We start from the raw sequence: 13,432 nt of genomic DNA on the forward strand, positions 1-13,432 counted from the left end.
AGCACCAGAGACTGCTTGGAAAGGGATAGATTCATCTCTCCAAGTAAGTGTCCTTTTACTGACTGTCCCCAGGCCACCAAATAAACACAGCTGAGTACCAGACAAGCTTGTTTTAGTATTCAAGCCTTGTTAACCTGGCTTTCCTCTTTTGCCTTCTTGGAAAAGTTCTGTGTCACTTAACTACCCTTGCTCACACAGCTACCTTAAGACATCAGTATTAAGGTATAGTGTTATCCATAGTTTTCAATTCTCTGATTTGCTATATGATTATTTTCACCCTACAGATTTCAGACTAGCTTCAAAGGAATGTAGTGTGAGAGACACGTTCACCAGCAGATAACCATCTTAGACTACATCATTTAGTTCCTATTCAAACAGGCAAATTCTTAGTGAATAAGGAAAAAGCAGGGTTTGATCCCACAAAAAGAAGGCTCCATTATGCTCTGGAAACTACTGAATAGGGCCCTGGGTTCAGAAAGAATGATTACTAACAAAGAGAGATCTGCGAACACCAGACCTGTTTTCCAGATTGCTAAGACATTGCACGTGGTACCTCCTCTTTCTCATGGGTTCTGATCCAGAAGTGGGTCCTGGGAACTGAGCAGCTGAGTTAAAATATAACTCAAGGCCCACCTGAGTCACCATTTTCCTGAGACACCATGCCAGCAGGGTGTGCCAGTGTGGCAGACTTGGGGACTCATAATGTCCCCTCAGGCTTGACTCGTGGACTAAGATACCCACACAGGAGTGCCTCCAGCCTGGACTAGTCATTCAATAGGCCTTTGATGGACAAAAGGAAACAACTGCACATTAGCATTTTCTAAAATTAGGCAAGTTCTTGGTCTCTGTCTCTTACAGACACATATGGGCACACAGGGCACAGACACAATGTGCACACACACTTATGAGCTTGGGGGAAAATGAGTAACAGTCTGCCTGGCGGAAGCCCCAGCTCTAGGATCCCATGAGTCCTGAAGGCAAGCAGTACTCCTTTGCTTCCGCCTGTATGTGTTCGCTTCCCACTACTCTGAGCCTCCTGTCTCCAGCTCTGCCTCTGCCTATCTGCTCTTCTGCTCTTCCTGCCAGTATGGAAGAAAATGGGGAATTCAAAACTGCCACTAGATGTTGCTTTCCCCAAATTTTAGTTCCATCAGAGAAGGCAGAGCCAGCCTCCCTTCTCCCATGAAACAGGCCCACTACTAAGCACACTCTGGAGGCACAGGACAGGCTTATTTAAGGATGCTCAGAGTGTGCACGCACGGGGAAAGATAGTGACAAGTGAAGAAAAGTAAAGTGACATGGTGGAAGGACATGGCACTGGCTTTCAGACTTAGGTTTCACAGGATGGTAATGGTCTTGAGGTCTGAAAGAAGCAATTTTCCTAAACTCTCCAAGGAGGTAAAAAGAATGCTATTTCTATTGCTTCTGACATTGAATCTTTCAGGAGCAGAAATTGGAAGAGAGTTTCTCATTCAGCAGATCCCAAAAGCAGATTCACTTCTTCATGAGAAGCATGGAAGCAAGGTTGCTGATCATGTCCTAGGCTTGGATCCAAATGAGATTCCTCATTTCTTCCTACAGAATCAGGCACATATTCAAGTTCTAGGGCTTTCACTTTTCAACCTCACTGTCACTTCATCCTGAGGCTCCAAAGACATAGTCCTGCTAAGGGGACCCTTGACTCTGCCCCACTGTTCAATAAGCAGGGAGCCCAATGTGAAAACAGGATAGAAAAGAAGGGATAAAAGAGGGTAGGGGTGGAGAGAAGGCAAGGGAGAAGGGAAGCAAGTCATGGTCGTTCTCTTGCTCGTCGCACTTTACCTTACCCATGCATTTCTGAGATGCTATTTAAAGAACATTTTCCAGAGGAGATGAGTGCCAGATTAGGGCCAGCACATTCGAGCAGACTGAGTTGGTTAATCTGCAGAGGCCACTGCTTCTCCTTAGGGGAACAGTTCTGAGTCTGGGCTCGAGTCTGCTCTGTAGCTTCCTGCTCATCTCTTCTCTCAGAAAGCAATACTGCTGCTCATGCCCTGGGAGAGGAGCCCCAGCTTTACTTGGGAACCAGCCCCCGAGACTGTGGATACAGCTGAGATGCAGGGGTTCCTGAGGAGGATGAAGAAGAGGATCCCGACTTCCTTCCACTTTTAGGCCTGCAAAAGTCAAGAACACGTAGACATCATATATTTCCAAGTACCTGAATATTTCAAGGTGACCTTTCCTCAATGGCCTGAAAGCCTGGACACATGCAACTGTAAACCACTAGGCTGGCCAACATGGGCTGCCAATAGAGGTATGAAATCTGTGCAAGGGACTCTGATACTCAGCAATTGTTCTGAGTGTGTCTGTTCTCTCCCAACTGGTAAAAAATACTAACTCAATGCAATGGCACATACCACTTGTCTCAATTACTCAAGATGCTGAGACAGGAGGATCACTTGAACCCAGCAGTATGAGACCAGCCTGGGTAACAGCAATACCATATTTCCAAAAACAAAAAAAGAAAAAAAAAGTTTACAAGTAAAAATTATTTCATGCTTGTTTTCTACCCCATTTGCCCCTTAAACTTCTAGTCCAGAATTTACAAAGATAAAATTCTGCTTTTGCACGAAGCAGGGGAGGTTAATTTAATAAGGAGGCTCAGAGCCTGGGTTGAGGGTTAAGGCAGACCAATATTTGAACACTGGCTCTGTCTTGACACCTCACTTTCTGGATTTCCTTGGAGTTGGCTACTGTTATGCTTTATAGCTTGAATGTTCCCCAAAGCTTCATACACTCCCAAGAGGGTTTCTGGAATGGCTGGATCATGGGGGTGTAATACTGGATTAAGAATATGCGATAACTGAATCAGCCCACTGATTGGATTAGCAAAGTTCTGGGTATGGGTATGGGAAGGTGTGGGTGGCATCATCAGTAAGCTGATAGCCTGGATGGGAGAAACGGGAAGGAAAGCTCTCTGCTTGCTGCCTCCGGCCCACCTCTCATAAACTGCTATTTTCTCTGCCTGCCCCTCTGCCACGCTGTCCTGCCTCGAAGCCAGCCAACTATGGACTGAAACTTCTACAAACAAGTTAAAATAAACTTTCCTCATTTAACTTGTGGGTGTCAAGTATTTTGTCCCAGCAACAAGAAAAGTAACTAAAACAGCTACTTTCTCAAATTCTCTAGGTCCCAATTTTTGGACTGATATTTCCTTTTGCAGGAAATCACTAATAGAATCATCACGAAGCACTTAAGAACTACCAGCACTAATAGGAACTAAAGAACTGTGTTGTAGGTCACCAGAACAAATGTTCCTTATGGTAGGCACTGTGTACATTATGTATTGTGGTATTCAGTATACCTAGCACATGGTCTCAACCATAAACATTTGTGGAATAAGTGAATAAATATAGGAGTAATATGGCAACAACTTCTAGCATGTTCTACAAGCATTCTATAGCAAACAAACACTCATGCCACCCTCTAACCCTCTACCTTGATTTGTCTTTATTTCAAACACAGGTCACCAAAGCCACTCACCTGGCCTTGGATTTCTTAATTGCAGTGCTTTCAAAGGATGATGCATCCACCTGAATCTCGTCTTCATCCTGTAGAGCTGCATCCAATGCAGCCTGGATCTTGGGGGCAATGGCTGGGCCCTCATAATTTCTTGTGGTTCTACTGGGCATGTCCAGTTCTAAGAGCATCGTATTTTCTGCCTGCAGAAACAAAGTTATCACCAGCTAGGTTAGCTTCCAGTCAGACACAGAGAATATAGGCACATTAAACATCCTCTAGGGACAGGGCTGCAAATTGCTTGCCATTCAGAAGAGATTTTATACACACACACACACACACACACACACACACACACATATATATTTTGGGGTGGGTACGGGGATTGAACTCTGGTCCTTGCACTTGTGAGGCAGGCAGTAGCACTGCTGAGCTAAATCCCCAGCCCTAGTTTTATATTTTTCTCCTGGTGAGATTACATATTTTTAAAATATTCTTTTGTTGTTGTTGATTTGTTTGCTTGTTTTTGAGACAGGGTATCACTAAGTACACACACACATATATATTTTGGGGTGGGTACGGGGATTGAACTCTGGTCCTTGCACTTGTGAGGCAGGCAGTAGCACTGCTGAGCTAAATCCCCAGCCCTAGTTTTATATTTTTCTCCTGGTGAGATTACATATTTTTAAAATATTCTTTTGTTGTTGTTGATTTGTTTGCTTGTTTTTGAGACAGGGTATCACTAAGTAGTCTAGGCTGGCTTTTCAGCTCCCTATGTTGCCTTCACCTCACAACAATTCTCTTGCCTCAGCCTCCTAAGTTCTGGGATCACAGGAATGTGCTACCATGCCCAGTTTATATTCTTCTTTAAGCTTTTCTGTGTTTTCTATTTTTTTTATTTACAAGGAACACATCTTATATCCTAAAGGAAATCATCGGAGAAAAATTATTAAGTAAAAACCATGTATTGCAGACAGTTTCAAAATACACAAAGGTATAAAGAAAATAGTCACCACCAAGTCTCCTAGAGACTTTTCAGCTGCAGAGGGGAGGAAGGGTCTGGTGTGTGTATGTGGAGGATAAGTATGCTCAACAGTGTATGTCCTTATAATTACATTTTAAAAACAGCTTGTGAGCCTTGCCTCATAATTAGTCCTGTAGGTAGACTCTGTCACTCTATGTCTTGTGGTGAACCTCTCACAGCTCCTGGGAGGACTGGATAAAGAGAGAAGCACCACAAATACACACACCATCTTCTACCATGGCTGCTCCAGAGGGGGCATAAGGGGCCACAGTAGGAAGAGGGTGGGGAGAAGATGATGCATAAAATTTCTCCTGATCAAAGTAAATTCACTGTTCATCTGCAAATCACTGCTTTAACTTCTCCTTCAGGTCAGATTAGTCCTCTGGAAAAAATTCCAGTGCAGAGTAATATATTTGATTTATGGGCTTTAAAATCATGTTTTTGGCTTGAGAAACAAGATATTGGCCAAATATGCACCGTCTGAAACTGCTAGAAAAATCCTGAGGATTTTGACACACCACCCATCTTCCACAGTATAAAGCTCCATCTACTAAATCCGTTTTGCTTTTGCTTTTTTTACTTTAAGTAGTTCAATGTTGAGAAGAACAGCATCTTGGGAGTTAACTAATTCTAATAATCTCCTATTTTGCTATGGCTCCAAGGAAGAAACAAAACTTTGTTTTATTTTATTTTTGAGACAAGATCTTGCTATAGTCTAGGCTGGCCTTAAACTGGCCATGTAGCCCAGGCTGGCCTGAAACTCATGATACTCCTGCCTCAGCCTCCTGAGTGCTGGGATTACAGGTATATGCCACCATGCCCAGTTAACATTTTGAACTTTTAAGTTAAAATCTTTTATTATAAAAATATAGGTTCCTTGTTGATAATCTCAAAATACAGATAAAGCAAAACAACAAAAATTTAAACTGAGAATACTTCCATCAACCAGAAAGAACAATTTTCCATTTTCATATACTTTATATTGGATTTTTAATTCACATTTTAAAATGTAATGCAAGTAAATATTAAAAAAGAAAATATAAAAAACATTCTTCTATGAAAAAATAAAATTTTGTAACAAAATAATTAGAGAATAATAATGGTTAATATACTGTGTATCATGATCTTAAAGAAATGGCCAAATGTTACTCTGCACTGGATTTTTAAATTCATACATACACCTCCAATAAAACTGTTTTTAACTTAACAATACAATGTGCCTCCCAGGATCTCTTTACCCACTCCTGACTGCACAGAGCAAATGGGAAAGTTGCATTAGAGAAAGCAGTCTGGCTCTGTGTATAGGACCCAGTACATAGCCAGTGCTCATAAACAGAAACTCTACAGCATTTTAATTTTAAAATATTTTGGGATAATTACTAGCCCTAAATTTTACATCATTTTTTTATTTTTTTGGTTTTTTTGAGACAGGATCTCACTGTGTAGTTGAATCTAACCTGAAACTCACTATGTAGCCCAGGCTGGCCTTGAACTCACAGCAATCCTCCTGCCTCAGCCTCCAGAGTGCTGGGATTACAGGCGTGCGCCACCACGCCCGGCCTTGGTGTCATTTTAAATGACTGCATGATTGACACACATGATGTGAAATCAAAGTACCAGAAGTTCTTTAGCATAGGGCCACGTTCTGTCACCAGACATCTGCATTTGCTCCAAGGTTCCCACAGAACCATTCAGAAGTTTCCAGTTAATGTTTAAGGACCATAACAGACATGAAGTTTGCAGACCCCTCCGTACCTTGCTCTGATCTTCTCAGTCTCACCCTATCTTCTCATTTATTATTTATAAATTACTATATTCATGTATTACTTGTTATAATGGTTATAATTATTATAAATGTTGTCAATATCTCTGGAAGACTCAGGATACAAACTCTGTAACTTTGCAGAATAGTGCTTAACAATTTAAACTATTCAAATCTAAACTCCTCCAAAAGAGAGAGGAGAAAACCCAAGGACAGTCTTCTCACCCGGTATCGGGACTCTGGACGAATCATCATGGACATTCTTGCATGCTGGCTCAATGGTCTCTTATAGCCAACAGCGGAGACTGGCCGCTTCATCATCTGCTGATTCCTGCAAATGGACTGCAGTGTTAGGGCTGTGGCTGGAGTGCGCCCCACAGCCCAGGCTCAGTCCTGTGGAATAAACACTCAGAAGACTCTGAGCCACCCAGAACCTGGAGTGGTAACTCTCAGGACTGAGGGCTGATGGAAGTAGGGCAGCAGCTAATTCTATTTTCTATATGAGTTGCTGTCATTTTTTTTTTTTTTTTTGGTACTGGGAATCGAACTCAGGTCCTTGCACTCTGAGGCAGGTGGCAGAACCACTGAGCCCCGGCCTGTGAGCTGCTGTCTGATTCAGATGTAAGCACCATGTATTTTTAAGCTGGAAGGGATCCATAGTCATCACCATGCAGTTCTTAAGACAGCAGACAAAGCACAGCTATGAACACTTCCCAGCCCTACATCCTTGGCAGAGGTCTCCCATCCCCAGCAGGACCCAGGCTCAGACTGATACACAAAATATCACCGCTGTGCTGCCCTCACTGGATCCAGCACATCTCACTCAATGGGGACGGGGTGTGAAATCCAAGAACTTGAGAAATGTTTTTAGCTCACTGGTGACAAAGCCTCCCAATTCCTAATACCACACTCATCACCAAACTTTACGCCATGAACCTATGACAGCCACAAAGTCAGAAACGTAATTGGTTCTGATGTTAAATAATCAAACTGTGTTCTTCCCATGTTCCTTTGTTCAAGTCCAGCTTTTCAACATTCTTTGTCCCCTCCTCACCTGCAAGTCTACTTATGTAAATAATGACTTACTCCAGTCTGGTTATAGGATGTAATTTCCAATGATCTTCCTCTTCATCAAAAAATGATCTATTCATACTTTTACTCTTTTCTTCCAGAGGGATAAAGTTTTCTATAATAAGATGCCTGCAAGAATACATGTAATATGAGTGAATAAAGACAAGAATATATATACTACCAGATGTAGTGGCATCTGCCTCTGATCCCAACAACCCGAGAGGCTGCGCGGGGAAGACCATTTGAGTCCAGGAGACTCATCTAAACAATATAATGAGACTCAAAAAACAAAACAAAACAATAACAAGAAACTACAGAGTTGACTATCCGGTATCATGAATACTGAGTCATTAGCTAAGAGTCAAGTCACTCAGCAAATATTTACTGAGCAGGTACTATGGGCCTAACACCACACAGAGAGACACCTAGTCCCTGCCTGAGACAATGAGGTTATAGTGCAGCACTCTTACATATGACAAGTACTGAGAGCAGTCTGTCCCAGGAGAGGTTATTGCTGCCCGGGGCAGAGCACTGTAAGGAAGTGAAGGGACTGAGGAGGAGGCAATGCCCAGGCTCTCCTTGGGTGAACATTTGCTACCTGAAGAATCTTTTATCTTTTTTGTTTTGGTTTGGTTTTACTCCAGGCTGGCCTACAACTCACTATGTAGCCCAGGCTGGCTTCAAACTTGCAATGATACTCCTATACGACCTCCCAATTAGTACTGGCATTATAGGCATGAGCCACCATGTCTTCTCAAAAGGGATCTTTAAAAGGGCCACTGGTGCTGCTAAGCCAAGTCACTGCCTTCCAAAACACTGAAAACAAATTAGAAATTAAATTGCCTTCCTCCAGTCCCATGGCTTTTTCCCCAAGCTAAAAAACTGCCCATTCTAACTGACCAGGGTGAAGATCAGGATCAAATGGATTTGGTGCACTGAAAATGAAGACCATTCCTGCCGAGAGACTCTGCCTGACCAGTGCCCAGGAAACATATCAAACAAGGAAACTAGAGACTACTGGTTTGCATCTCTCCACGATGATGACTGTCAATTGCCCCATCTCTGCCTCCATTATTCCAAAACCTCAGGAAATAATAATGCCAAATGGGTGTTAACATGGGTGGGACAAAAAACAAACACCACAGAGGTGCAGGATTCTAAAGACTAGGTTGACTCATCGTTTACTCAAAAGATATTACAATGACTATGGCCTCCTTAGAGACAAAACATTTCAGGAAGATGAAATTTTCTCTTTATTTTGTTCGACATTTCAGAAATTATTTTTATAATATAATTTTTTCTGATCACAAAGGTCCTATTTACTCATTAAAAATGTAATATATGCAATTACCCATAATCCCACTATCCAGAGATATCTATTATTAATATTTTGATATCTTTTGTTCTGATCTTTCTTCTAGGTATCCACATGTATGAAAGTGACTCTTAAGGGCCTTTTTCCAAATTTAAAACTTGGTCAGTATAAAAATCTCTTTGGACAGTTTTCTTTAAAGAAATAATCTGGGGCCTAGGATTGGGCTGGAGATTTAGCTCAGTGGTTCCACCACCTGCCTCACAAGTGCAAGGACCTGAGTTCAATCCCAGGTACCAAAAAAAGAAAGAAAGAAAGAAAGAAATGATCCAGCAGATAATGTGGAGGGCTTAATATACAAAATATCATTTTACAACCTCTAATGAAATAACACATCTCTTTCTCTGTACCTCTACCTCTTTCTCTCTGTTTATCTCCTCTTATTTATAACCTCTAATGAAATAACACATCTCTTTCTCTGTACCTCTACCTCTTTCTCTCTGTTTATCTCCTCTTCTTTTGGAAGGTGCTAGAGCTAGAATCCAGAGTTTGGGCCAGGCCTCACTCATTCATACTATGTAAGTGCTCTACCAATAAGCCACATCCCTAGACCTTTTTATTTTGAGACAGGGTCTCACTAAAGTGCCCATGCTGGCCTTTAACTTGTGATCCTCCTGCCTCAGGCTTTTTTTGGGGGTGGTACTGGGGATTGAACTCAGGTCCTTGCGCTTACGAGGCAGGCAGTGGAACCACTGAACCACTGAGCTAAATCCCCGGCCCCTGCCTCAGGCTTCTGAGTAGCTGATATTATAAGCATGTTCTACTGTGCATGGAACTCAGGGAGTTCTTAAGCCAGGCTGTACATTAATATCAGAGTTTTAAAAGAATATTTTGTCCAGATCTCATGAAAATAATCGTTCTCAGTGTGTTCAAATCTGGGTGATGACTATTTGAGGGTTCATTACACCACCGGGACAATTTCTCAATAAAAAGTCAAAAGTCAGGGCTGGGGATTTAGCTCAGTGGCACTGCATCTTCCTGACAAGCACAAGGTCCTGTGTCAGATCCTCGGTACCAAAAAAAAAAGAAAAAGTCAAAAGTCCTTTTATCAGTAGATAGAAGTAAGAGCGGAGCTTTAAAAACTTCAATAAGGTAGGATGGAAAAGAACTGGAGATCATCTGGTGATCTCACAGAAATGGGCCCAGAAATACAAAGTGCTTGTTTTAGGAATAAACAGAAGACAGGGCTGGGGATTTAGCTCAGTGGTTCCATTGTCTGCCTTGTAAGCCTAAGGGCCCATGTTCGATCCCTGGTATCAAAAAATAAAATAAAATAAATAAAAAACAGAAGACAGCAGGGTGGTTGGAGCTGAGCTGCCAGGAAACAGGCCAGGGCTCTGCCCTTGGGGATGTTTCCTACTTGACATACAAGGCTGGTGACCCCACGGTGGCTGAGCACCGCACAGAGCTCACACTCACTTGAGTTTCAGCTCTCGGGTGAGCTCGTTCTGCGTCTGCTCCAGCTCCTGGCGTTCCTTAATGTGCTCTTCTTGGAGGTCATGGATCTCAGCCTTCACTGCCTGAAGCTTGGAGAAGAGCTGGAATGAGGAAAGACAGGTGAGGAGGGTCCCTCAAGAGCAGAGGTCTCCTTTACCCTCAGTCCCAAGGTGCCTCAGCCTGGCCTTGGTCTTCTCATACCTTTTTGAGTTTTTTGGTCTTGATGTCCACTTCTTGCTGCAATGAGCTGTATGTCTCTTTAAGTTCCAAAGTCTCCTCATCTCGACTTTCCATCTGCTGCTGGATTTCTCTCTCTCGACGTTTCTGAGCAATATCACAAACTTAGCAGCTTGTCCTAGAGACTATGTCAGTATAAGAACACAGAGCTGGGTGCTCCCAATAGTCAAAACGAGTATTTTGAAGATAATATATCTTGTCTCCATTCCCTCTGAAGAGAGCCTCACACCAGAGGTATTTGCTCTGTGGCATAAACTCATTTTAGTTCACCCCATTCTCCCCAGAAAAGAATTCAAAATTACCTGTTCTGCAATTTCTTGCCGTTTCTGCTCCAAGATTTTCTGTTGTTCATTTGTATGATCTACTATATTTTTTCCTCCAACAAGTAGTTTACTCTCCATAGCCTGAATGAGAAAAGTAGAATCCATCTTGTAAATGGTCTCCCCTAGAACATAGCTCCTCATAGGGAAACCCAAGAAAGATAAGGAGTTCTGGACTGAGCCAAAGGGGTCAAACTCTGGGGGGAAAAATATACAGAGCTGGGTATAGTGATGCATGCTTGTAATCCCAGCATTTCAGAGGCTGAGGCAGGGGAGATGTTGCAAGTTCAAGCCAGCCTGGGCTACATAGGAAACAAAATTCAAAAAATATACTAGTCAGGAGCTGTAACACACATTTATAATCCCTGCTATTCAGGAGGCTGAAGCAGGAAAATTAGAAATTTGAGCCTAAACTGGGCAACTTTACAAGACCCTGTCTCAAAAACATAAACAAAAACAGTTGGGGATGGGGTATGTACTTCAGGATTTTAGTTCAATCCCCAGTATATTGCCCTCCATTTGCAATAAACATATAAGTATACATATACCCTTCCTTAATGTTGGTGATACTGAAGGTATAGCTTCTCTGGACACACATGGATTTTAGCTTTAACAAAGTGCTGTTCTGCCTCTACAGAAAGCACTAAGCCCACTTACAACAAACTGAGTACCACTTACGTGCCAGGACCTGGGGATATCAATGAGGATTGCAAGGTGTCCACTGAGGGACACAGACAAGCAGGCAGGCAGGAATGCCATCCTGAGGCAAGTTCAGAGTAATTAATGGAGAACCTTGCCAAAGAGGGAGAATCAAGTCTTTCAGAGAAAACTTCCTGTCTAAAGCAATAGCTAGACAGAAGTAAAAAATAGGAGTTCACTAAGAAAAAAAAAAACGGTTTTGTGAGAGGGAAGGGTAGGGAGTGGTGATGCCTGAAGCTGGCAAAACCAGCAGGGTCAGTTCCCAACCTCAAGGCCTGTTAGGGAGAGAGAGGCACCCTGACAAGTTCTCTGAGCACAAGAGCACACAGTCAGACTTGTGCTTCACAGATACTGCACCCCTGCCAGAGAGAGTGACTACAATGGGGTAGGCTGGCCAGGGACCGGATGGGAGGCTGCTGCAGGGTGCAGGCCTACATTGGGTGCCGATGTTGAGAGACAGGAAGAGACTCCAAAAAGCAGGGTCCCAAGGCCGTGGAATTGACAGGGCCTTAAAATGAGAGGGAGGGTAGTTGGCAAGAATAACTCATGGCCAAACATGGTGCTACACACTATAATCTCAGCACTTTTAGGAGGCTGAGGCAGGAGGATCACTGTGAGTTCCAGGCCAGGCTGGGCTACATAGTAAGTTCAAGCCTGGCCTGGACTACATAGCAAGACCTGGTCACAAAACAAACAAAACAAAATGAATACTCCTACAGGCTGTCTTCACAGAGGTAAAGAACAGAGCAGGCTCCGGGGCCAGGAGCATCTTAGTGGTGACACCAGGAGCTGGAAGCCAGGGAGCCTGTGTATTAGGAGACAGCTCTGGGCTGGATGTACAAACTGGGAACCTTCAGCATTCAGGTGGGGGCTGAGGCCACAGGAGTTATTTATACCTGAGCAGTGTGGAATCCAAAAACTCTACAACCCTGGCTTTTTTTTTCTTCTTCAGTACCAAGGGCCTTTACACTGTGTTACATCCCCACGCTTTTATCTTTTTATTTTGACAGGCTCTCACTAGATTGCTAAGTCACTTATCCTAGGCTTGAACTTGTAATCCTCCTGTCTTAACCACCCAGAGTGCTGAGATGACCCTGCTTTTATTAATTAGCTGAGATGGGCATAATGGTATATACAAGTAATCCCAGAACTTGGGAGGCTGAGGGAGGAGGATTGCCACAAGTTCAAGGACAGCCTGAGCTACATAGTGAAACCCTGTCAGAAAAACCCAAACAAAAGGAACATTAACTGAATCCCTGCTGCAACTTTTCAGTCCACCCTTTGAACCTATTTCCTCTTTTCTCAAAAGGACTAGGCTACATTACTACACCCCATGACCACATAAACTCCAGTTCTAAAATTATTTTGTTCCATTACTTGACAGATCCACAGACTGAAAATGACAGAAGTAATGTAATTCTCCCACAGATGAAACATCTAAAAGATGCAGAGACCTTGAGTATAATGCTAAATCCTGCCACACTCAGCCAAATACCCAAATACCCTAGGTTATTTAGAGTCTAGGTGTAACTGGCCTTGAATACAAATGTGATCCTAAGAAACAGTACGCAAACCAAACTCAGGCATAGCCAGTTACACTCCAGTGCAGGATGAGGAGGGGAAGTGGCACTTGCCAGAAAGGATCCCACAGTAGGTCCCTTCCTAGAACAAAGTTACCTCTAATTGTGTCATTTATGATTACATCTTCACATAGGCTCTTAAAAGACTCTGAAGGAACTTTCAAGATTTTAAGAAACCTGCCTCTAAAATAAAATTGGATAGAGTACTGTGAAAGGGCTGCTAGGAAGTTACAGATAAACACTGTGCAGCTTCACAGAGCAAGGGAAGTGGGGTGAGAAAGAGAGAATTTGCCATTTTTCAACTAATAAACATGGATTTATTTTAGGGTAAAAATCAACGTTTGCATAAATTCAGTAAGAAAGAAAGGAATTCAGCCAGTGGCCACCTCTTGCACTCTCCTTTGTCATTAAAACCTGGCAGCAGTCAGAGTT

General features: G+C 42.8%; 1 protein-coding gene across 2 annotated transcripts in view; it reads right to left on the reverse strand.

Annotated features, from left to right (window-relative positions):
* Window positions 1-270: 270 nt before the first annotated feature.
* Kif3b (kinesin family member 3B) overlaps window positions 271-13,432 on the reverse strand; it is a 39,683-nt gene continuing 26,521 nt past the window's right edge. Inside the window, exons 3-9 of one of the 2 annotated variants that reach the window (XM_010628452.3) lie at window positions 10,704-10,805; window positions 10,366-10,488; window positions 10,147-10,265; window positions 7,371-7,484; window positions 6,510-6,615; window positions 3,523-3,701; window positions 271-2,153 (exon numbers count right to left, since the gene is read on the reverse strand). In XM_010628452.3, coding sequence (XP_010626754.1) covers window positions 2,054-2,153; window positions 3,523-3,701; window positions 6,510-6,615; window positions 7,371-7,484; window positions 10,147-10,265; window positions 10,366-10,488; window positions 10,704-10,805 — 843 coding nt within the window. In that variant the 3' untranslated portion in view covers window positions 271-2,053. The remainder of the gene's footprint in view (window positions 2,154-3,522; window positions 3,702-6,509; window positions 6,616-7,370; window positions 7,485-10,146; window positions 10,266-10,365; window positions 10,489-10,703; window positions 10,806-13,432) is intronic. The other variant, XM_010628453.3, reaches the window with a different exon arrangement.

The sequence above is a fragment of the Fukomys damarensis genome, unplaced genomic scaffold (genome assembly GCF_012274545.1).
Source record: "Fukomys damarensis isolate Sample0158 unplaced genomic scaffold, DMR_v1.0_HiC HiC_scaffold_22, whole genome shotgun sequence".
Taxonomy (NCBI): Eukaryota; Metazoa; Chordata; class Mammalia; order Rodentia; family Bathyergidae; genus Fukomys; species Fukomys damarensis.